Genomic DNA, 24040 nt, shown 5'->3' on the forward strand with positions numbered 1-24040 from the left:
ACATCATGTACTGTATATATTCTTACGGTGCTGAGCAAATACTAAGAGAAAACACCTCATTCTATCGTCATGCATGTAGTTGTAGTTGTTGTTGGTGGTGGTGGCGGTGATGGAGGTGGTGCTGTACTAACACAATGTTGGTACGTTTCCTTTCTTTTTCTTTTGTGGTGTCGCGCGGAGAATAAGGTAGCCAGAATAAGTCTCACCAAATGTGTACAGCATTATTGAGTGACATTTTTATCTTACGTGAGACAGTCCAACACAGATATATGTTCAAATATTTTTAGACATTACATAGATTTCGGAAAACTCATAGTCATACACTACGAGTGATGCAAGTTGTGAAGCTCTAATTAAAGTGGGTGTATAAACGCCTTTTACAAATTATTCAGCATAAGACGACATCAGGTTTCACAATTCCCCTCAGCCATTCAATTGCAGAGCGGACTCGTTCAGTTACCCGCTTTTGCACACGCAGTCACAAACTGGTACCGCCTAGTAGACCATGTTGCACCCAGGGGCGGATCTTCAAGGGGGGGGGGGTCCCGATGTCTTGACCCCCTCCTTTTTTTCTGTGTTCACATGGCGTTTAATTGACCCTAGACCGTATATATAGCATGCTGCCCATAGCTGGATCCCCTCCTCAGAAAAATCCTGGATCCGCCCCTGGTTGCATCGGCAGCGACTGCTAACCAGTTACGTCAAGAGTTCACAGTCACCTGTGACGCTTAAGAATTGTCATATTTCATACTTGCTGAGCTTCGCCAAATTTACCACTGCCACCTGGACATGAATCAGTAGGATTCGAAAATAAATAAATAAACTAACGCTAACTGGGTAAACCAATGTCTACTTTTAGCCTCGTCTTACAACACGACGGCCGTGGATCAAATCACTGCCGCAGCAGACAACTTGCGTGCCTCCTAGCGACGTTGCGGCACGTTTTCACGCGAGGGATATATTTCGTCTGAGCTGCATGTATAAGAGCCACAGGTAGACAACTATGCGAGTCATGTTCCGTTTGGTGGTAAAGGCTGCTATGGTCTGTGCTGTGGCTGCAGGTAAGAGTGACTCTTTCAGATGCAATACGCAATGTATCTAAACTGTAGGGTTCAGGTGCGAAAGAGGTGGTGAGCTTTCGTGCTGCAGTCGGTCGGACAGTGTATAGTCTTGGCACTAATGTTAGGAAAAGGCTAGAGCGAATCGTAAGTCAGAAGAAGTTGCGAGAGAGAAGCTGAAGAAGTGCACTGTGAACGCTATTTCCTTGCTGTGTAAACTTTCTTGAAATGCCTTATTCGCTCTATTTCTGTGGTTTTAGTACTTAATGCGGCGGTACTGAGCTCCTCTGCTTCTTTTCTTCTTTTTTTTTTTTTTTGCATTGTCACATGGCTTCTTTAGCAACGTTGCCACGTGTCAAAGCTAATTCGACTATTAACTTCTCTTCAATCATAATTGTACTCCCGCAAGATGTAACTCACTTTGGTACGGCGGACTTTTATTTCTCTTAACTTACCTCTGTTGACATAGTGCAAGATGCATGACGTAGTTAAACGTAGTTACGTTCTTCTTTTTCTCTCACGCTTAACAGGCGTATACGCCAGTGTACACGTGAACGAAAATCTATCATTGCTCCTCCTTTCCGTATCTTTCTGTCTAAATCAATGATTGAATTAGTTAATCAATCAAATTATCAAGATAGTCGTGCAATGCTTATTATAACGCCCAGTTCACACTATCGGTGTGCATATTGGACTCTCATCTTGGGCACTGAATTCTGCGTCTATTGGGTTGGGGTTGTTGCTACAGAACACAACGCGCAGGTCACACAGGATGCGGGAGCCGGAAGGAGGACGGACGGTCGGCGCGTGTAATTGGCGGTGCAGTTGCCTTGCCTCACGAGTTCCCTTGGCAGGTCTACCTACCCTTCCGAAGATGTGGTGGTTCCATTGTAGACGCCAAGTGGGTTATCACGGCTGCTCATTGCTTGAGGTACGTGCACGCAGTTCGGCTACGTAAGCGTCCATTTCTGTTGCTATAGTAACCAAGCCTAGTACGGCCATGATAGGGCTATTAAAGGGCCACTAAAGTGCTTTTTTTCCCTCGCGGAATGAAAACTGCCGTTACCTTGATAACAAGACAAACGGAACGGGATTGAACAGTTGCGCCATTCGATGACTTTTTCTTTTCTCTTTTTTTCTATTTCCTGTTAGCACAGCGAAGCAACTGTGGCTATCAGCGGCGTACAGACGTGGACAGATAGAGACAGGACAGCAGGAAGCAGTAAGGACATGGAGGTTAGTATCCGTCCTGGGGCGAATTCAACGGGAATCGTGCCGACATTCGTCTGGAAAATCTGCCGGAAAACCCAAGGAAAATCTCGTACGTACATCACTGCCGGGGATTGGATTCGACCCCCCCCCCGTCTTCAGCGCCACCTTTGTTCGTGATTAGTGAGCGAAAGAAATCATAATGTACGTTTCTGTTCTTCCTCTCTTTCTCATGAAGGCCGCCAACGCGTAACGGGCGCCCATTGGTCTCCGCAAACAAATTGTCCAATCAGAGATCACGAATCACGAACGGCGCAACGAATGAATGCAGTTCCTTAATTTGTATTTGTGTCAAGGTAACCGCATCTTTCATTCCGCGAGGTGAATTTTTTGTGTTTGATTGGTGATGATTGGTGACTTGCGATGATTAGTGTTTGCGCTGATTACAGATTTGCGCTGACGATAAGTTTTGACGTTTCTGGCTGTGTTTCTGTTGTTTCTCTGTTTCCTTCTTTATTTTCCTGATGAATTTCTCCGTCTTTATGATTTTTCCTCCTGTACTTTTATTTTTTTGCGAGTGCTGTCACTCTGTGTGACTCTTCGTACCTGACTGTCTGTCTGCACTCCAAGTGTCTATGTACGTTCATGTGCTCAGTGTTGTTCAGGTGGTATGGAGTAGACGGCTTCCACGTTGGTGGTGCCATTCTCTTTTCCATGTCTTTCCTCGTCTTGCTCACTCACCCTGGTAAGACTATACGAGTTAGTTTCGTCGTATCGGTGTAAGCTTCTTCTTGAGTGTTTCTCTTTCTTTTTCTTTTTAGATGTATGTGAGGTAGTCATGCGCTCTTTCTTTTAGTCACTTAATTCGGGGCACTCACAGAGTTGGGACAACCATCTCCATCTTGGCGGGAAAACACACACTGGAAACTGAGGAGAGCTCACAGCAGCTGCGGCGCGTAGTGGAGGTACAGTGCATTTCTCAGTCAAGACGTGACGCCGTTATTTAATTCCATCTGTCTGCTGGTGCAGCAATAATGGCGGTATCTGCGCTGCTTTGATAGAGTTCCTTAAAAATAATTAGTACTGATTAAAAGCAAACACCTACTTTGTATGCTCACATTCTACTACATAGTGCATGTGTGCAGGGGAACGCACACGTCATGCTGGCATATGGAAACAATTCAAACACTGGCTCTACAGACAAGAGCGTAATCGGTACACATTTATGTCGCGATAAAGGTTTCCGTGTTTGTTTTTAAATGTCTAATTTAATTTGTGCAAAACAGGCATCGAAGTGGGCCAACAAAAACCTCACACTGAACTTTGAAAAAGCAGAAAGAACAAAAACGCGAGTCAGAATAATTGCACGTATAGTATGGTACCAAAATCTATGTCCTCGGTGTTTCTACGTAAGCAAATGTGAAACGTAATTTGGGCAGAAAATCTTCACCTTTTCTTATGTACAGCAACACTGAAATAATAAATTTTGCACTACACTAAACTGTTGCGCAGGACATCACCATTCATCACTCGAGCGTTGTTGCTGTGCAGGTCATCATACATCCAAAGTACAGCGAGGACACGATTGACTTCGACGTTGCTCTTCTCAAGTTGGCGTCGCCTTTGAACTATAGTGAACAGGTGGGGCCAGTCTGTCTGCCAGAAACCAGAGAAAACTACACAAGTAGCATTTGTACGGCCTCTGGATGGGGAATCTTATCTCCCGGTACGAAATATTGACTATATAACTGACTGTTGACTATACATTCACTTATTTTATATTTTGTTATGTTGTGTTATATACGTTACATATAATATTATACAATATTATATTGACTACATTCACGAAACATTCACTATATGCAAATTCACTAGGGATGTGCCGACCGAATCCACCAATCCTCGAATCCTATAGGCAGGGATTTGAGATTTGAATCTGAATCCCAGTGCCCAAACCGGCGAATCGAATCTTTCGAATCCACCAACCACGTTTGTTCGTTTCTTTTTCGAATTGGAGTTCCTCCGGAGTCCACCGAAGGCCTCACTGGCCGACGGGTGTTTTCTTGTTTGTTTGTTTACTTTGCTCTGGACTGAAAGAGCTCAGACAGGAACTGTTACATTGCAAGTTTAAAAGTAACCTGGTTTTTCATTTGATTGTCGCTTAGTTTCATGGAAGTAATTCAGACCCGAGAATTTGTGCATTTCTTGTAGTCGATGAACAACACGTTAAATAAATTACGTTTAAGAAGAACTATATATGGGCACATTTTCTCCTGAAACTGAAGCATTATTTAATTTGTTTTTCATTAAACAAAGGCATCATATTCTGCTTCAAAGCACTTTTCACTAGAGGTTTTTTTTTTTTTTTTTTTCCTGGATTTTAAAACTCCTGTTAAAGAAATGATTCGAAAGATTCGAGATTCGTAAGATTCGTGGATTCGTAGAGCCTTCCCTTGGATTCGGACTCGGATTCGGATTTGGATAAATTTTGGATTCGTCCCATCTCTATAATTCATCGTTCCGCCCTGCCAGAAATCATTACCAACATTCAGTGCTTTTTAATCCTAACCACCTTCCAGCTGGTCCTCGGGTTGGTTGTCTTCGAAAGGTTGACCTACCGCTTTGGAACCAGAAAGACTGCAAGCTAACATATCAGACATCTGGATATCAGATAACTGACAGGATGTTGTGTGCTGGTTACAAGCAAGGTGGCAAGGATACATGCAGGGTAAATCGCCATTTGCTTTCACTGACGCAGACTTTGAAGTTGACGGGTATTTTATGAAACAGTTTAGCCGCTTTGTCCGCAACTATAAGCTACATTCTTTGAGTAATCAGTTGATTACAAACCCGGGATCGATGTCATATTTCAATTTTGATCATTGAAGGTTCTGAAAAACAGCGAATATGTGTTAGTATTATGTTTTGTTAGCGCATATTAACCGGATGTGCTCTGATGAATAACATTAGGGTTATTAATCAAATAGTTGCTATCAATACCAAGTACGCGTGTTTCATGCCTTTGACATTGATCACGAGAACAGTTTCCGTACGGAACATTGATATCTCTTGATATGATGTCACCGCCACCTTCTTCTCTCTACCAGCTCCCGTTGCATATCTAAACAACACCGAATATCCTCTGGATGTACGAATAATGTCGAAACGGATTCGTACGTCCGACGGGTACTTGAGGGATATCCATCGGACATACGAATTCGTTAGGACATTATGCCCACGTCCAGAGGATATTCCATGTTATTGGGGTAGTGGTTAGGATGACCGTTTTCCACGCTGAGTCCGGGAGGTGACGCGGTTCCAATCCTTGCACCGGCTCTGTACCCTTGCCCCTGAAGTCGGCAGAGGGCACATACTAACCCCCTCCACTGTCCCCCACTCCTCCCTGCTGTCCTCCCACACGGCAACAACACCGAATATCCTCTGGATGTACGAATAATGTCCTAACGGTTTCGTACGTCCGATGGATATCCTTCAGATATCCGTCGGACGTACGAAACCGTTACGACATTATTCGTACATACAGAGGATATATCCAGTTGCTCCGCGGCGATAGCACGGAATTTTAAAAAAAATCTCGCTCTCTTTATAACCTGTAAGAACATTGCTGAATTTGGGTCCCCTTCATCAGCAGACATAATGTAAAGACCCCATCTTGTTTCAGTCCATTTTCTGTTCATTCGCTTCATTTTTTTAGGGCGACTCAGGAGGCCCCCTGGTGTGCCAGAGAGAAGATGGAAAATGGACTCTAGTCGGAGTGACCTCATGGGGTGGGTCATGCGGTGCCCCCGGAGAACCCGGAGTATTCACACGTGTAGCGTCCGTCATGGATTGGATTAATCGTGTTATTGATTGCTGAAACGTACATGTATGCCAAGGAGATAAAGTTACGTGCAACAATGTGCGCTCGGTTTCGCATAATATTCGATGAATCTGTATAGATGCACGTAGGTTTATGTTACGTCTTACGTCTTTTACCTTGCTGGCGTATGCAAGTTCAGTGTCTATTGCGCACGGGAAAAAATGCGCACGCTTGTATGATCGGCCGATATGTAGCACAGTGTTCTACTTGTTAGTTTCGTTAGGAGAACACGCGTTCGCAAGCGGGAGTTCTGCATAGGAAGATGAAAACCGTCATAGTGCTCCTGGCGATCTTTGGCTGCGGTCTAGCGTCACGTAAGTCACTTTGCTTCCACACTATTACATTTTATTCTTACACTCATTTCTTGTTTACACTTGAAGCGGTGGCACCGATAGACACGGTATTTTTTTTAAATTTCGTGTAAAATCCGCGAAGCAACTGTGGCTATGAGCGGAGTACAGACATGAACATATGTAGAGAAGACAACAGGAAGGAGTTGGGAGGGTTAGTATGCGTCCTGGGCCGACTTCAGGAGGAACTGTGCCGACATTCGTCTGGAAAGTCTTCGGAAAACCAAGGGAAAACCTCGGAGAGCACAGCGGGCGGCAGGACTCGAACCCGTGTCACCTCCCAGTCTCGCCGTGGACAGCGATCATCCTAACCACTATGCCACGGGAGCTGGTTTTAGACGCGGTAAGAAAGACTCAACTGTGCTTTCCATCATGACATCTGCTCTCAAAGGGTGCTGATGGAATTGGCGAAATATAGTTTGAGCTTCTCTTTGAGGTGTCTGTGTTGCACTTGTACGTGCTTGCAATTCGGAATGCCAACATACTTCAAATTAGCACGCGTGGCGTATAATCTTCCACGCCGGCACTAGGAGGCGACACGGTTTCGAATCCCGGCACAGGCTGTGCTGTCTGAGGTTTTCCCTGGGTCTCCTGCAGAATTTCCAGACTAATGCCGGCACAGTTCTCCTGAAGTCGGCCCAGTACGCGTACTAATCCGCTTTCCCCCATTCCTTCCTGCTGTCCTCTCTCCATGTATCCAACTCTTTTACGCGCCGCTCGTACCCGCAGTTGCTTCGCGGCGCTAACCCATAATTTAAAATAGAATGAAACTCAACTGCACTAACGGCTTCAGCTGGGACAGAAATCACCGTAATATAGTAAAGCTAACCGCCTAAAGCTACAGACAATGACAAACATTGTGCCATGTCTTAATAACAATGGCAGATGCAGGTGGTACGAAGTTACACAAAACATCTTTAAATTGTGTGCGACAATTCGATGCCTTCATTATCAAAATCCAAACTTGGAGTATCCTGACATGTGAACTGGACAGTTCTGAAAGCGAGGGTAGGCGCACAGAAGCTCGTATGAAGGGCAAAAAGAGAGTTAACGGCCTCGCGGCCACAATTATGTACAAAATGCGGGGAGCAGGTGCGTGAGCATGCCTTCAGTGTTGCTAACTGATCGAAGTCGAAATATTTTTGAAAGTTGCAAACAGGAGGGAGTCTTGATAAGTCCTGTGCATTCGAAAAGATAAAGGCACTATACGCTGGCTTGATGTTGTAAAACGGTAATCTTGCAGAAGAGGATTTTCCTGTCTCAGGTCATTTAAGAAGCCGGTCTGTCAATAAAAATCTTCTCCGTCAGTCTGTGTTGTGTCGTGCTTTTTGTTTGTTTTCCGGTAGGGGGTTTCTATCGTTTTTAAAGTAAGTACAAACCGATGACACGTGCACAACATCAACGACGGGGCAATAACAACAACCAGGGAAGGATAACGAACATATTTTGGTTACCGTTTCTATTTTCGTTACTGCTATATTTTCGTTTCCATGATCTGTTTCCGAGACACATTAAATGCTCTATAGAGAGTCTATGGAGATTCTTATGAGATCCTGACGTGGCCGTACTGAGTTCTTACGGAATATTGGCCAGCGTAATTCTATAGAAACTCTAATGAGCTGCTTATGAGAGAGTTTCTGTCCCTTTTCTTTAGAATTCCTTTAGAGGTGTGTCGTGTGCTTTGAGCTCGGTACAGGGACAACAATCACAACATCATACACCAACAGTACACGGAGCCTAATAGGCGGATTCCAAAGAACACTGTTCGATAAAACTCACGAGCGCATTCAGAGCTGCATCCCTCTTGCTGGACCTTTGCATTTTGGTGGGTGCGTGTGTTACGCGCATTTCTGTTCTACTTTTTTATTTATATTTTTCCTCTTCTTTTTTCTTTGTGTGTGTGTGTGGGGGGGGGGGGGTTGCAGAATTGGTCGGGTACCGAATTCAATTCCTCCATATTTTATTAAAATTCGCTTATCTACTTATCAGAAGTTAGAACATTCCAATTTTCTGTGGGATATTGCATAGCGATGGCTTGTGTTCATATGATGAGGCTCCGCATTCCGATGAGAGCATTTCAATGATATCGCATGCAATTCAAACGAACCCCACTCCACAGGTTGCGGCCGTAGACGGTACGAAGGTGATACCGAACGCATTGTGGGTGGGGAACCCGCTCTACCACATGAATTTCCCTGGCAAGTGGAAATCATCCCGCAAGGCTGTGGAGGTTCGATCTTAAGTGAAGAGTGGGTCATCAGTGCTGCTCATTGCTTCGCGTAAGTACGCAGGGAAACATTCTTGGATTTCAAAAAAAAGAAAACAGAAAAAAAAAACTTTTCATACATTTCTTGTGTTCTTGTAAACGCAACAACAGCTACCAACGTATTAGTTTCAGGCTACGATACAATGTCTTGCTTCTCACCGTATACTTCACTCTTTCAGGGGCCCATACCGGTCTTACAAATTTTTGTTTGGAAGACATAATCTTAGTAATTATGATGAGCCGTCAGAGGAGACCCGAAGTGTGAGCGCACGTGATGTATGGCCACGTTCTGGATTCATTTTAGCGACCTGCGTGTTTATATTAGCCGTAGCCTATCCTGGAGAACCCTTTGGCAATTGAGTGTTAACACACATTGAATACAGTACACAGCCAGACACGACCGAACAACAACAGCAATAGGTGATGACGATGAGGTGGGGTGGGAGCACACCCGAACTTATCTATGCAGCAAGATGGAAACTGATGTTCTGAGTAGACAGCAACACAGTAGAAAGGACAAACACACCAATTCTCAAATGCCCATAAGAACAATCAATGAAGAAGGAACCCTGAAGGAGGTTGAGGCCTGGACCGGCAATCCAGACGATGTGGGTTCGAGTCCTGTAGCTGGCTAACCTTTTCAGTGACTTGCTGCTTTCTGCATTATCTGTGCAGGTTGTGTCCTGCCTTCAATGTGTGTAAGAACAGTTGAGCATCAGCAACTAGTCATATGATTTCTTCTCGATCCTACCTTTTCCAGGTAATTCAACATCCGTTGTACGTACATGATGGGAATTACGACTATGATGTAGCCCTTGTGTGGTTATCCAAGCCCCTTAACTTTACGAGGAACCCTGATATCGAACCCATCTGTCTGCCGTCGGCTGGCGAGAAATTCGATAATGTCTTGTGCACTGCGACTGGATGGGGAAGGCTGGCATCTAGTGAGTATGTCACTACATCAATGAAGAGAAACAGACACAGGCTATCTCGTAATCCATAGTGTCTGACGTAAATGGGTCGCTCTTACGTCATTATCATCATTTATTTATGTTGTTGTCATTGTTGTTCTGGCGGCCTCTTCCTGTTAAATAACCATTTTATTTTCTTCCACTATGTCACCGACAATCATTGCACATCACACAAGCGTTTTCGACGTTTTCTTTTTTAAGTTTTTACACGATTCAGATGTTTGTAAAATAGGACAGTGAGATATCGCATGTGAACCAGGGTGGGCAGCTGTGCAGCAGTTCGTATCGTAGACCAGTTGCGTGCCAGGTAAAGCGGTGGAAGGTAAAAATGACAGCTTTCGTCCAGAATAGCCTTAATTGTTAGTTTAATAGTGGCAGCATTGACATTCAACGGGAATAAAGCTCCGTCAACATGATTACGACCCAGAAATTGAACACAGCAAGAAGACACTTTGTACATATTGTCTGAAACAAGAGGGGGGGGGGGGGGGACTTCGTTGTTGCAGGTTCTGTGTAAACCACTGCGCGTACGCGCACATCAATCAGCTCACTATGTATATACACCCATATACACTCATATACACTCATATACACTCATATACACTCATAAACACTCATACACACTCATAAACACTCATAAACACTCATGTATAGCCATATACGCCCATACACTAAAACGCCGCAAACTCAACTTCAGGTGGACCACTCCCCGACGTACTACAGAAGGTGGACGTTCCCGTATGGACGCAGCAGGAATGTGATAGGACGCTTCCTGTCTACCTCACAAACAGAATGCTCTGTGCAGGCTACATGCATGGTGGAAAGGATGCGTGCAACGTGAGTTCGCGTTTTCTTCAAAGCTTAGACGGCGGTGAGAATAAAATGCAATCGGATTGGAACACCTCGTTTTAGTGGTGTATCTTCGTGCAGCACCGACACTTCGTACGGTGAGAAAGTTGACCGCACAGTGGAATGTGTCTCATCAAGCGGAAAAGAGAAAATAGTAATAATAATAAATAAATAATAAAATGTAGACGGGCAAGACAGCTTACAGCGTATAACAAGAGGATAAAAGGGAGGTACAGGAGGAATGGGTGAAATGATTTCTGATACAATGGTTAAAGGAGAATCATGGTTAAATGGTATCAAACAATTTAAAGCCTCTCCCTTCGATTTTCTCTCGTTCATCATCACCATCACCATCATCATCATCGTCATCGTCATCAAACGCGCAGAACAAAGGACATGGTTATGAGTGTGTGAGAAGAGGCTAAGTACGTAATATACGGAAACAAATGTCTTGTTACATTATACGGTGACATCTACTCTATAGTGACACCATTTTCGTTTTCATGGTTAAGAATTAGAAAAAGAAAACTTAGTCACTTGGCTTGGCTAAGCGTAGCGAAAAACTGGTGGTGGTGGTGGTGATGTTGAAAGGGCTTGCCGTTGTCGGCCTCACGTATCTGGGCAACGTCACGACTGACGCCCAGCGAAAAACTGGACAAAGCTTAGGAGCTTTCGATGTGCCAATGATGTGCGATTGTCTCTCAGATAGCAACGTTGGTAAGGAAGCTGGCAGCAAAAGTTCGTAAGGCTTTGCTATGGATAATGAAATTCGGCTTAAAGGAGAACGCTATATAAACCATAAAAGCGTCCAACTTTTTCATGAACTTCAAATGACATTAACCTCACACAGATGTGGAAATACCTTGAAGCGATGAGCATTAAGCTTCTGCAATTTTATTGGCCCTTATGTTTAATTATGCGCTGAGGTGTCCACCCGAACAACACCGAATATTCTCTGGGTGTACGAATAATGTCCTAACGAATTTGTACGTCCGACGGGTATCTGAGGGATATCCATCGGACGTATGAATTCGTTCGGACATTTTTATTCGTACATCCAGGGGATATGCCGTGTTGTTGGGGCAGTGTCTCCCTTAGCCATTCATAACCTTTCTGTTCTGGCAAGCGCTTTGTTATACGAAATCATCTTTATTATAGGAAATGGCGAAGTACAATCAAAACCAACCCACGTATTCTACTTGCATAGAAGTTTCTCGAAACGTTCATGCGCCATTGTGGGCATTATTTCATGTTTTGTCGTTTTATGCCCTCGCAACACCGCTTCTCCTGAAGATACGGTTCATCGACATAGAAAATATGCCAGAACAACTGTATAAAGCTTATGTCTGATCAACAATAGGAAAATTCTAGCGTCCAGGTTGAGTTGGGAAATACATCCGAAAACTCTCAGGTACAGCGAGCGTGAAGTCGGAGCCTCAGGGTAGCTCAGTTTAAATTGTTTATATGCGTTTTATTTAATTGATAAGAGTGGGGGATATATTTTTAGAATAAAGAAAAAAAAAGGTGGAAAGGGTGGGGTGTCATTGCTACGATACAGAAGGTAACGCGCCATTTTGCTTACGGCACTGTAGTACTTCCTTTTATAAAAGAACGCGGGTACCTGTAGAGGTCGTTAGAATGCTCAGGGTAGACGACACCCGCTGGCTACCGCGGAGGCTACGCAGCTGCAGCGGGGGCGACAGGGGACAATTGTTTTCCCCGACGCTAAATCAGGGAAGTGGCTCCCGCGTCTTGCACTGCACAAAACTACGATGTGCACGACTTGACAGCCGGGACCGTTACTCGTAAATTGGGAATGAAGGGCGGAGAATTCCGAGGAACTGTTGCTGTACAAAATTTAAGCCAGTCCAACCAGAGGCTGATGCAGTTTGAACCAGGGCTGCCCGATTGGCTATCCCAAGTTAAGGTTGTGGCCCAAGTTGTCACCCTATTAAGGGGAGGCATAGGCTGAGGGGGGAATCTGAGCTGGACAACGGAGTCGGAAAGTCAGGTTACTCGACTTTTCTCCGTCATCTGTTATATTTGATTCTTGTAAGTATAAGTTGTAAATAAATCCCTCGTACATCACGGGAACTTCGGTCTCGGCTCCAGTGCAGTGAAGACAGGTAACAGGTCCAGTATCAACCGGACCCGGGAACGACGATTGGGAAGAGATCGTCAACGACTCCTCCAGGTTTATCATCGTCGGGGACTCCGGCTGGCGAACATCATAAAGTCATCATCATCCTCATTTCTACTGTACCTATATGACAGAAATAAGCGGAAGGTAGCAGGACCTTGAGTGCCGCTTCCTGATCTTGTCGCGTTGTCTGCACCCCACAAAATACAAAATAAATAAATAAAAACATCAATGTCCAATAAAAAATAGCCCATGTTGCTGGATTTCAACAAATCAATAGGGCGAATGATATATAACTTGGTTGGCTATGAGTCGTTTGATCGCTTGTCCACAACGCCACTGCCACAGTTTCGGGCGCATGGAACCCAGCGGGACTATTACTTCCGCCCACGCAGCCCGGGACCATTTTTCTCCGGGGCCATATTTTTGCGGAACCCTTTCGATGCTGTGGTGACCATGTCATCACATTCACAACAGATGCCCATCTCACAGTGTACACTCCCGCTAAGACTAGTGATGATGACAATTTCTTGCTTTACTTGGCGAGATGGCTATGATCATGGGAATGACATTGACCCGTCCGTGGAATCATTGTGCCCACCTGAGGGTTATTTAATACGGATTAACCTATAAGGATTTATAGAATTAACAGGCAGACATGATACCAGAGGGCAGTGCCGAAGGGACAACTCCATACATTTCAGGTTATTTAGGACACTGTTAAATAATTTGTTATAGTGCGTATTGCTGCGTGGGGGTGTCCGGCATATGGTTCGCGTCTCATCCCTTCCGACTTTTGCGTTTCGATCAACAGGGTGATTCTGGTGGTCCTCTCGTCTGTCCTGGGAGGAAGGGTGACGCTTGGGTTCTGGCAGGGATTACATCCTTTGGCATCGGATGTGCTGAACCAATGACCCCAGGAGTGTACGCACGTGTCTCGTCTGTGTTGGATTGGATTAAATTTACGATAAAACAATCATAATGTAAAAGTATTCAATGGCGTCTTTACACGTGTACGGCTACCTGACTGCAGTGAACTCTCTGAAGACACCTTTTTACAGCATGGAATTTCAATAAACGTTACGCTATGCAAACGTGTTTCTGATTCATTGAAGGTTACCTGCTCGTGGTTACAGCAAATAAATCGTGATTATGACATGACAAAACATTACACGGGAAACATTTGATGTGAGATATGACAATGAAGTTAAAGTTACGTACAAGAACGACAATAGACGGATTCACAAAGATGCGCTCACCACCAAGGGTGCGCCGCAAAGCAATATGTGAACTTTGAGGGACACTGCTCCGTCGTCACCTTCGGTTATGGTCTTCCCCGCCTGACGCTGGTGCTGCGAACACTGGGAATGTTGTTGTTCTTCTTCTACCTCCGTCACTGGGCGTCTTGGAATGCTCTAAGGTCCTCTAAGTTCCGATGATCCCTTGCATGCCACAGGTGGCGCTTTCTTTTGTGAAAGGTCTATTGAGCTGTCCTCCACTGGCTGCGCTACGCCGCTCAAAAGGAAGATGAATAGAACACACACACACACACACAATGAAGCACCAATGGTCATTGGGATGCAGGTATTAGACTGCAGCGTCTGGAGCAAACCGATAGACACGAGGAAGTTCAAGAACATTAGAAGTTAGAAGAATAAGTTTAGAGGTTAAGAAGGTATAACACATTAGAAGTTAAGAGCGGTGTAAGAGCTGTCATACGTTTATTTTCTTTTTTTTAGTTGACTAAATAAAAGACATCGACGTATTACTGGAAACAGCAGTAACAAATCTTCACGTAGTATGCGCCCTCTAAATAGTTTCTAACTGTGGAATTCTCGCACCACAAAGCTATATGTCAGCTTACACCGCAAACGTGCTATGCGGCAAGAGAAGACAGGGAAAGCATGATACACAGCGCACACATGACAAGGACGAAGTAAAGAAAGACAGGAGAGTTCGCTGCACTCTAAAACTGCCATATTTGAACTGGGCTCTCACTGCGATGACTCTCAGGAGTGGCTCGCGCCTGCTGCTACACTACGTTTACACGGAGCTTGCCTCTACATTCTCAACATCGTTCCCTAGGCCGTCTGCGTCACTTTACCACCGGCACAGCCTCTATGTGCCCTACAGTCGACGTCTTCCTCACAAGCTTGGAAAGGCGGATTCTCTTAACTGTGGTACTTGTGGGACTGTTGAGGACACTGAACACATCCTATAATCCCGTCGACGGTATCAGTAGCACAGACTATATCTATAGGCTTCTTTAGCTCGGCTGGACGGCAGCCCCTTCGACCCTTCGCTGCTGTTAAGGTTCTGCGCCCTTGGACACCCGACCATCAGTTCCACGCCACGCAGGCATTTGTGCTCCAGTTGGTAGGACTCCAAGTTGGTGGACACAGCGTCACTGACAGTGTGTCTGAGTTACTGACTGAGTGTCTCTGTCACTCATTGTCCTTATTGTAGTATAAGGCATTTCGTTTTGCTAAGTGGTCTGAAGTAGCCGGCTCTCGCAATGAGTGCCTATTTCTACATTTTTTTTTCTTATCAACTCAGCTCAACTTGACTCTACCGGCACCCTCGACTCGTTCTCTGGTGCGCCCTTCTTCGTCCTCCCTGGAGACACAATTTGCAAGGTTATGGACCAATTCTAGGACTTCGGGATACTTCACGTTGAGCGGGACGCTTTACTGTGATTCCCACCCTTAAGGTTCCTTTTATCTGCTGCGGAACCTCCACTTCGCTGAGAACAGACACTTCCTTACCTTGAAATTGTGTACTTTTCTGGATGCATTTGGCGTTCAGATATGGTAGGATCTGTCTCGAGACCATCTGCGTCAGTTGAAGAGTGCAGCGAACTGTCCTGTCTGTGTATCATGCTTTCGCAGTATATGAACCGACTACCCCTCTACCGCACTGTAGTAAGAGAAGACATTTACGCACGAAAGGTGTATGCTATATAAAGTATAATGGAATTCTTGACGGAATCTCAGCTTGCGGCCAAAGAGGACACGACGGCGATATCCAGAGCATTGTGGACGGTTAACCTGGTGAACCCGCTATTCCTTACGAAGTCCGGAGGTACGAAAAAAGAGGGGGAATAAAACTAAAACAGCTAGTGAATAATAATAATTTGTGGCTTTACCTCACAAGACAATGCTAATAATGAGCGACGCCACCGCAGTCAGTGTGTGGCTTATCTGAGCAGCTTGTACTCTCCCACCAAGTCGTTGACGTCCTCGGCCGAGTTAGAACGTGCAATCTTAACACAAAAATAGTACACGCACGCGCAAATATGAACAATATGTTGCTACGTGACATTGCAGTATTACTAGCCTTGCGAGGAACAGTGTTGGCAATCATAAACATCCAAGGAACATGCTGCGTAATGTTCTCGGAGAACGTGCACGCGTTAGGTTAACTCACTATGCTGACACCCGATTACAAACACGCGGTTTGCTCAACAATCGACGAAATCACCCGTAACGCCCTAATGGCGTGAGCAAGTTCGCTGCCTTCTCTTCACGAAAAATGCCCTCGTCCGCAGTAATAGAGTGATCTGCAACACAAGCCATGCTAACACATGTATACGGTAGCAGAAATTTAATCGCGCTCTCAGGCGTGATTGATATTCATGAAATCAGCATCGTGTAGGTCCGCCGGTTACTATACTTATTGTAAGCTTCGTCGGAGAGGACGCTCACGGCCAAGCTGTGCTCCGCAGGGAACGATGAAACTCGTTATAGTTCTCGTGGCTGCTTTTAGCAGCGCTCTAGCTGGAAAAAGTAAGTCACTTGTCATTATCCCTGCATTATATATTTCACTTTTTACCTTGTTAGTTTACGAACATGATGCGTGTTACATGTTGAAAAGGCCTGACAACACGGATGTTTCTTTTTTTTTTTCTTTTTCTTTTTTGTCGTTTTCACTGAAGTATACCTAAGGAAAAACTTCGGTTCAACGAAAATATTCACGTTATTATCAAGCAAAAACACGAGATTATGGCTTATATAGACCAAGCTTGGCCGCCTGTGTCCACTATCGTATCACGATGACGTCCGTACGTTACCCCCGTTACAATGCGGTCAGGGGTGTCGGCGCTCCTGGAGGGCATTAGCAAACTCCTTAGGCCATGTCTTAATTAACTTTCAATACTTAACTTTTTAATTATAGAAACTACGAAGTTTTCCCAATGAGAACATCTGGTCCCTTCGGTCACCTGATACAAAAGCCGTTTTCAGAACAAAAATCCGTTCGGTAGATCGTCAGCAAAAAATTCATGAAAGAACGCCTTTTTTTTTTCTTACTTTGTTCACTGCGCGTCTTCGAAGACGCGGCTATCCTTCATCCCCAATGTGACAAGGTGAAGTAGTAGAGTGCCGTGTCATGCGTCGAAGGTGAGCTTTAACGGGGTCAACACCCTCCGCGTTTCGTCAATTCCGCTCGATAGATGGGGCACAGGATGATCCTTATCTAATTGATTACCTAGCGTTCACTGCGGAGGCTCCTGGTACTACGGCGGCAGACGGTTACATGTTACATTACGCGACTGATTCACCATATCAGCGGAAAGGATTACAAGGGACTCTTTTCCTCTTGCTTTGTTTTACCTTCGACCTCGAGCTTGCCTTTATCACCTTGAGAACAGTGTCCGCGTGTTATCTGTTACTTGTGCCTGTGATAGCAGACGGATCCACAATTTCGTTTAACAGAACCTCGCGAACACACCAAATGTTTCCAACACTCGTTGTGGAACCGCGGAGAAACAAGGAAGAACACTAGCTGACTGCGCAGACGTTTACATGAATTTGAAAAACACCCGCTGGCCTATTGAGAAAGCAATGAAGTGGTATGGCTTGCGGATGCCCCAACGAATTCTTAAATAAATTCATGGCAAGCTCACATGCGCTTCTGTGTATTCGGAATCGTCGGGATCATTTCGTGAACAGGAAAATTACTGCACCATCGTCAGCCCCAGATCATTAGTGCACTGTCCAGTAAAATTAGTGCGGAGTGTTCTACGATATCACGGTGCTTTGACACTAGCACATCTAAAGCTGTCTTTTTGGTTCAGTGTGATCGGTAAAGACCAGCCAAGTTATGTAGTCGGCGGTGCGGCCTTACATGGCGTTCATTCTCAGTTTTGACGGCATCTGATCATCTGAACAGTGAGGGCTGTCTCAGTATAGTTGACAGTGCTGTTGTCGACTCATTTACGCCGACGCCACAACTTCGACACTCATATTTGTACACAAAGTCTAAAAAGAAGGGAATGAAGTTGCATATGACAGCGGCGGCAGTTATCTTCACGAGCACAGTGCCAGCGGTACAGTGCTTGTGGTGGATTGGACAGCGTGCGGGGGCGTCGGACACGTTGCTCGTCGGCCCAGGACGCACATTCCCCCAGGGCGTGAGTGAGTCGTGACGTTGCCCACATACGTGAGGCCGACAACGGCAAGCCCAATCACCACCACCACCACCACCTTGCTCGTCGCCATCGGTGGGCAGCAAGGGAAGGCTGTAACAACCGGACAACTTGATAGCCAGATGCTTTTGTAACGATGTGGCATGCATCAACAGCTGTGCACTGGAATTTCTAAGGCGAGCTCAGTGCACAAATTGTGACCAATCAGACGCGGACGCTGACCATCGGCCACCGTGCTTGCAACAAGTCCCTCCGTTCCTTGTTCCTCCGTCCCCCACCTGGAGAGGGGCGATCTGGCGTACGCGAAGTTCTATAGCAAGTTCTACGCGACGCTCTACACCAATGGTTTAAGTGTCAGCCAAACTGTTCGCTGCCAGATGTTTTAGCACACGGAATGCAGAACATCGAAGTTGTAGAGCTGTCACCTGTCACGTGTGGCACATTAGTGTTGCCGTTCTCTGTAGTATTTTACCATATGAAAAGAAAACTAAGCAGGCATGTGAACGCTATGTTATTTCACTGAAACTCACGCATCCCTCATACAGCACGTCCTAATCCACCAGGACAGTTCAAGACAACGTAACGTTTGAGTGTTGTCTATAACAGGATGCGGCTGCCGCACACAAATGTGATTTCTGGGCAATAAGCTGACCAACTACAGCGTTTTGCAGGATGCGCATATTTCAGTTAAGCGACATACCGACTAAGAAGAGCTCAAATATGAGTACATAAAAAACTAGTATATAACATTCAAAAAGGTGGATACAAGAGACAAGCTTCCACAATGTACAAAATGGACACTAGCAGAAACGCCACAGACACACAAACATACAGGAATCAGGCTTCTTGTGATAAGCCAGACAGCGTACAGTGTCCCTCTGTGGGACGCAGTTCACGCTCCACGGGAATGTGCTCGTGTTCGTCATGACACCGCAGGCAGACCAGAGGCTTCGGCCACTTGGTCCGATAACTTGAATCAGATGATGAAAGCCCCATTGGGGTCAACTACAAGCACAGCAAAGGACAGCTGTGTGATGAAAAGGGAATTATAGTGCATGTACCACCGCAGTATGAATGCACAGTCTGGTGAAAGGGCTGCACTACGAAACCTCTCCTGTGTGTTGTATTTCGTCTCGTAGTCAGGGTCCCTGATCGGCATACTGCGTGGTACACGTGGTACGCGTGGGTCAACGAGCTCTGGAAGCAGCTAGTCATTATAGAACTGCTCAAGGTATACCCAGCCCCAATGGATAGCACCCCGGAAACAGCTGCTGTGTTCACGCATACAGTCTGACATGCTATCTGGTGGGCCCTCAGTATCTACAACGGCCTTCAGCAAGCACACTTTGCATTGCAGCGTAATTTCGTTCCGTAATCCATTTCTCTTTTCTTGCGTTATCTCCATGTCTGCAAGTGTGCAGTTGAACGGACTGTGGATTCCCAGCGCTTGAAATCTGTTGAACAAGTGCACATAGGCTCACAATGCTTCGCCCTTCAACAGCACAGTTGGTCCGTTTCCGCACGTTCCTGCAGACATGTCTTGCGTACTATCGCTTCTGCTAGCTCTGGATTGCTTGATTCGTGGGAGTCTGATACTACTGAGAGAACCTTCTGCCTTCTGTTGTAAGGCTTGTTCTTTGCGTCTCATCCGTTTTCCGCGAATAGGTTTCCTGCTATGCGAAAAACCTTGACTGTCGATGCACAGTCACGAAACGAACCACGGAACAAAGGATTCCGAGATAAGAGCGATAGCTGCGCGCCCACACTCCATTTATTAACACATGCCAAGAGACAGATTGTGACAATTTATCCGGTTTTTCGCACTTGTGCAGATTTCTGTGGCATGCAGACAGGCGGCACCTCCGCGCACAGTTAGCATCGACTAACCATTGCTCACGAGAATTCATGTAGCAACTCTATGCTTCGACATAAACAAAATCTTTCGGGACATATCGATTTTAGACATATTTTTTCTAGTACTTAATGGGATTAAAATTCTTACCTTAGGTCTGTTTATTTTGTGATTGGCCAACAAAATTGAAGAAAGCGCGAAACGCAATTTCTGACGTCTGCGGAAACATTTCCAACATAAAACATGAATTTCTGGCACCATTAAGTACTAGAACCCATTGAGATCTTCCATTCAAAACATATTTTATGCAAATTGAGCAATTCCTTGCGAAGTTATGCGGTTTGAAAAATGCATGAGCAGTGCCATTGGGCCAGGAGGGTGTTGCAGCCCCTTAACTTCTGGAAACAAAACATAAACAAAGGTATGGGGTGACTCTGTCGGAACTGCCCTTTTCTTGGGTTGCATTTTCTGTTGTTTTTTAAATCTTTTTTCCGGAACGCAAGAGACGATAGTGTGCTCTTTCCCCCTCTCACATTGGGGGTGAAGTAAAGACACGTCTCTAGAGATGCGCAATCAACAAAATTAAGAAAAATAGTGTTCCTTCACGATTTTTTTGCGAACGACCTATCGAACGGATTTTTGTTCTGAAACGGCTCCGGTTAAGTTAATTAAGACATTGTCTTAGGAGTTTACTAATGCCCTCCTAAGGAACGCCCTTCAACATACGCTATATTGCAACTGACTCCATCTCGGAAGAAGTGATATATGCATTTTTAAAAAAATATGTTCGGATTTAGCTGAGACACCCTGTATATGCCACACGAGTCATCAACGTACAGCTTTTTGCGTACAGCTTTTGCAAAAGCGCACTGCTTAACGCCGCACGATAAGAGCGTCCCTTTCTAGCCACGAATGCTTTCCGGCATTGATCAAAAACAAAGCGACGTCCTTTGCTGGAAGGCATATCTGCGTTTTCCTGTACCGTCTATGCCAACCCAAGCAGCACAATGTACTGAAAGTCGGGTGCAATAGGGGTGGACGGCATGTGTCTTATGAATGTTCTTTAGTTTCAAGAATCTCTTCAAGGTCTTCCACCTACCCGTCCACCCCTATTGCACTCGATTTTCAGTACATTGTGCTGCTTGGGAAGGTACTGCAACTCTTTGCGTATCAGGTTCGCACATATAGTATCACGTAGGAAATTGTGTGTGTGTGTGTGTGGGGGGGGTATAGTCGGGGTAGTGCATATTCGAGTGAAATTCGTCCTCAATACTTTTTAAACCGGGGAGTTTAAGAGTGTGTTTGTCTTCATTCTGCGGTAAAAGGGCTGAAAGCGAATCTGTCTCGGGCGACGAGCTCAGTTGGTAACGTATTGACTTGCTGAGCTCCAGATCCGGGTTCAAGCCCGTTGGCGAACGGAAGGAATGTAGGCAAGGTAAACGTTGCTTCCACCACCGTGGCGCACCTCATAAGAGCCCCGAACCCCGTGGTCGAAATTATCCGCTGCTGCCCTACCCTGCGGCACGTGCAACATGTCCCCATTGGGCTGACTCTCCTTATTCCCTTCTTTTGTTCTTTTTTTTTTCTCGGGGGACAAAAGAAGGAAGATGGGGAGGGGTCAGAGTCAAACACTCACCTTCCGACCCACCTGAATATATGGCAGTGTGCAGCATCTACACGCCAACACTTCAACGTGCACAGTAATTTCTTTGCACCTTTCAGTGTGTAGAAAGAGTGTGTTCGTGGATAAGTATACCAAGCACAAGGTACCAAGTTACACAAGCTCAACTGCAAGAGCGCGCATTGAAGCTGATGCTTGCAAAAGACGGTTACGGAATCAATAAGAAAGCATGCACCCCTTGAATTTGTTCCTATTGTAGAATACTTCCACGACAAAGCTATGTGAGCTAACACCGCTTATACGCCATGCGAGAATGCCTATACAATCGAAATGTGTAAAAAAATACTATACAGTGTATTCTGGAGTGACTAGACGGTCAGGTGGCGTTGCAGCACGACTATAGTGTACACCTTCAAACCTTTGAGTGGTCCTAGCCGACAGACGTTCAACCTGGCTTCAATTCTTGGCCCACGTCAGAGCCATGCGCAACATCGTCGAGGCCTTCTGATGTTCTTGGAGTTCCTCTTGGCTACCGGTCTGCTCCAGACGCTGTAGGGTCCTCCCTTGCATCTCAAGGGCCATTGGCGCTTCTTTCATGTGTTTTTTTTTCTTCCTTTTTGTGTGACGTAGTGCTGCGCAGCCAGTGGAGGGGAGTTCAAGAGTTGTACCTGCAGATAACTTCATTTTCATATTTTACATCTCATGTTTCGCGTGTAATGGGGTAGTGTACGGTTCTCAAGCGGTGAATCACCCCAGGCCATAGTCATGATTTATTTGTTGCCGTTGTTGTTCAAACCGTTGACTAAGCATTTGGAGTTCCTTGCTACGCATAAATTTGAAACGAAGTTTTTGATTGAATCACAGCTTGCGGCAAAAGGCGACACGATGCTGATATTCAGCGCATTGTGGGCGGTAAACCCGCTAAACCTCACGAGTTTCCCTGGCAAGTAGAAGTCCGTATTAACGGCAGCCACTGGTGCGGAGCATCTGTCTTGAACAAAAAGTGGATCATCGGTGCTGCACACTGCTTCCGGTTCGTACTTTTAATGACATGCTTCTTACAACACGATCTCTTCTCCGAGGACCACGTTGCTAATAGTAACTGCGGAAGAAGCCAGATGCTGAAGTACTGTTTTTTACTTACTTTCTTTTTTTTTTCAGTAACCCTGGGAATCCGGATTACTGGTTCGTGTTTGGGAAACACAACATCACTAAGAAAGAGAAGCTACAAGAGAGTCGACGTGTCAGCAGTAGCAGGGTAAGGTATCACCCATAATTTATTTTAATATGTGCGCATATGGTACACAACGTTACGACTTGCACAAGCACAGATATAATAGAGGTGCAACCGATTTCATGCTGGCTAGGGACCCGGGAGAGCACTAAACAAAATGAGAATTCGGTCTTGCCTGTTACGAGAAACATATCCGCGTGCACCTCTTTAGGTTTGGTCATTTTTGGGCGGCACCCATAGAAATACACGGTGCTCATGCGAGAGAGCGACACAGAAGAGGGGGAGAAGGAAGAAAATGGAGACGTCGACCCCTGGAGACAGTGTGTCCTGAACACTTGGCTGGTGTCTTTTTTAATCTTTTAGATTTTTTTTCTCTCTATTTATTTTTTAATTGACGCTGTCAACCTGTTTTCACTAATCATTAAGATTAATTATGGAAGTTAATTAACGGCTGCACTAGTTACTGATACACCACTATTAGGTGTTCGTTGAAACGTTTTGCGCGCATAATTTACGCCACTAGTTTAATTACTATAGCTTATTTTAATTAAGATACCTTTGTATACGTAGACTTACTTCTTTATTGATTAATAATTGAAATTGCTAGTTAAATTAAAATACTAAAACTCATAACTAAAAGCAATACATGGGGGTGTAAGCCCCATCGAGGGTGTATGCTAAATGGTGAAAAAAGGTGGGAGGGTTCCCTAAAAAATGGAAGCCTGCTCCTGCACTATAGTCGCTGTTCAGGCTCGCACTGCAGAGAGACATCATGGCAGCGGCTACGGCTACTTATAGTACGGTTACTTTAAACTCTCCATAGTTGCCCTATCAAATGACGAGGTCCCTCCACACCTTCACCGTTGGAGCAGAGAGTTGAGTTGAGTTGAGCCGATAAGAAAAAAAAAAGGCAAACAGGCACTCATTACGAGAGCCGGCTACTCCAGGTCACTTAGGAAAACACAAATGGCTATCTACAATAAAACCAATGAGTGACAAAGACCTTCAGTCAGTCACTCACACACACTGTCCACCACACACGCTGTCCACACACAGTGTCAGTGACACTGTGTCCACCAGCTTGGAGTCTGCGCAAAATCGTACAAACGCCTGCATGGCAGTAAAGCAGAGTAGTGAAGCATTCGCGCAAAGATTGAGTGCAGTGACATTGCTAGACACTATAGG

General features: G+C 45.3%; 2 protein-coding genes across 2 annotated transcripts in view; both read left to right on the plus strand.

The window, feature by feature from the left end:
* The window catches only part of LOC135395198 (transmembrane protease serine 9-like), a 62658-nt gene that overhangs the window by 15382 nt on the left and 23236 nt on the right, over nt 1–24040 (plus strand). Inside the window, exons 8-16 of the mRNA XM_064626437.1 lie at nt 1821–1989; nt 2211–2294; nt 3124–3232; nt 3819–3993; nt 4847–4995; nt 5983–6139; nt 16353–16508; nt 22486–22654; nt 22783–22879. Coding sequence (XP_064482507.1) covers nt 1821–1989; nt 2211–2294; nt 3124–3232; nt 3819–3993; nt 4847–4995; nt 5983–6139; nt 16353–16508; nt 22486–22654; nt 22783–22879 — 1265 coding nt within the window. The remainder of the gene's footprint in view (nt 1–1820; nt 1990–2210; nt 2295–3123; nt 3233–3818; nt 3994–4846; nt 4996–5982; nt 6140–16352; nt 16509–22485; nt 22655–22782; nt 22880–24040) is intronic.
* On the plus strand, nt 6303–13817 carry LOC135393996 (prostasin-like). The gene is made up of 6 exons (XM_064624413.1): nt 6303–6461; nt 8617–8776; nt 8943–9039; nt 9524–9707; nt 10432–10571; nt 13538–13817. The coding sequence occupies exons 1-6, from the start codon at nt 6410–6412 to the stop codon at nt 13703–13705; spliced, it is 801 nt and encodes a 266-aa protein (XP_064480483.1). The 5' UTR covers nt 6303–6409; the 3' UTR covers nt 13706–13817.

This window comes from Ornithodoros turicata, chromosome 5, assembly GCF_037126465.1.
Source record: "Ornithodoros turicata isolate Travis chromosome 5, ASM3712646v1, whole genome shotgun sequence".
Lineage (NCBI taxonomy): Eukaryota > Metazoa > Arthropoda > Arachnida > Ixodida > Argasidae > Ornithodoros > Ornithodoros turicata.

Excerpts from the sequence above, each read along its gene's own strand:
- LOC135393996 (XM_064624413.1), top strand. The coding sequence starts at position 6,410 with ATGAAAACCGTCATAGTGCTCCTGGCGATCTTTGGCTGCGGTCTAGCG. Across the intron at positions 9,040-9,523 it reads GAAGTGTGAGCGCACGTGAT|GTAATTCAACATCCGTTGTA; the intron begins GTATGGCCACGT and ends TACCTTTTCCAG. Across the intron at positions 10,572-13,537 it reads GTGGAAAGGATGCGTGCAAC|GGTGATTCTGGTGGTCCTCT; the intron begins GTGAGTTCGCGT and ends TTCGATCAACAG.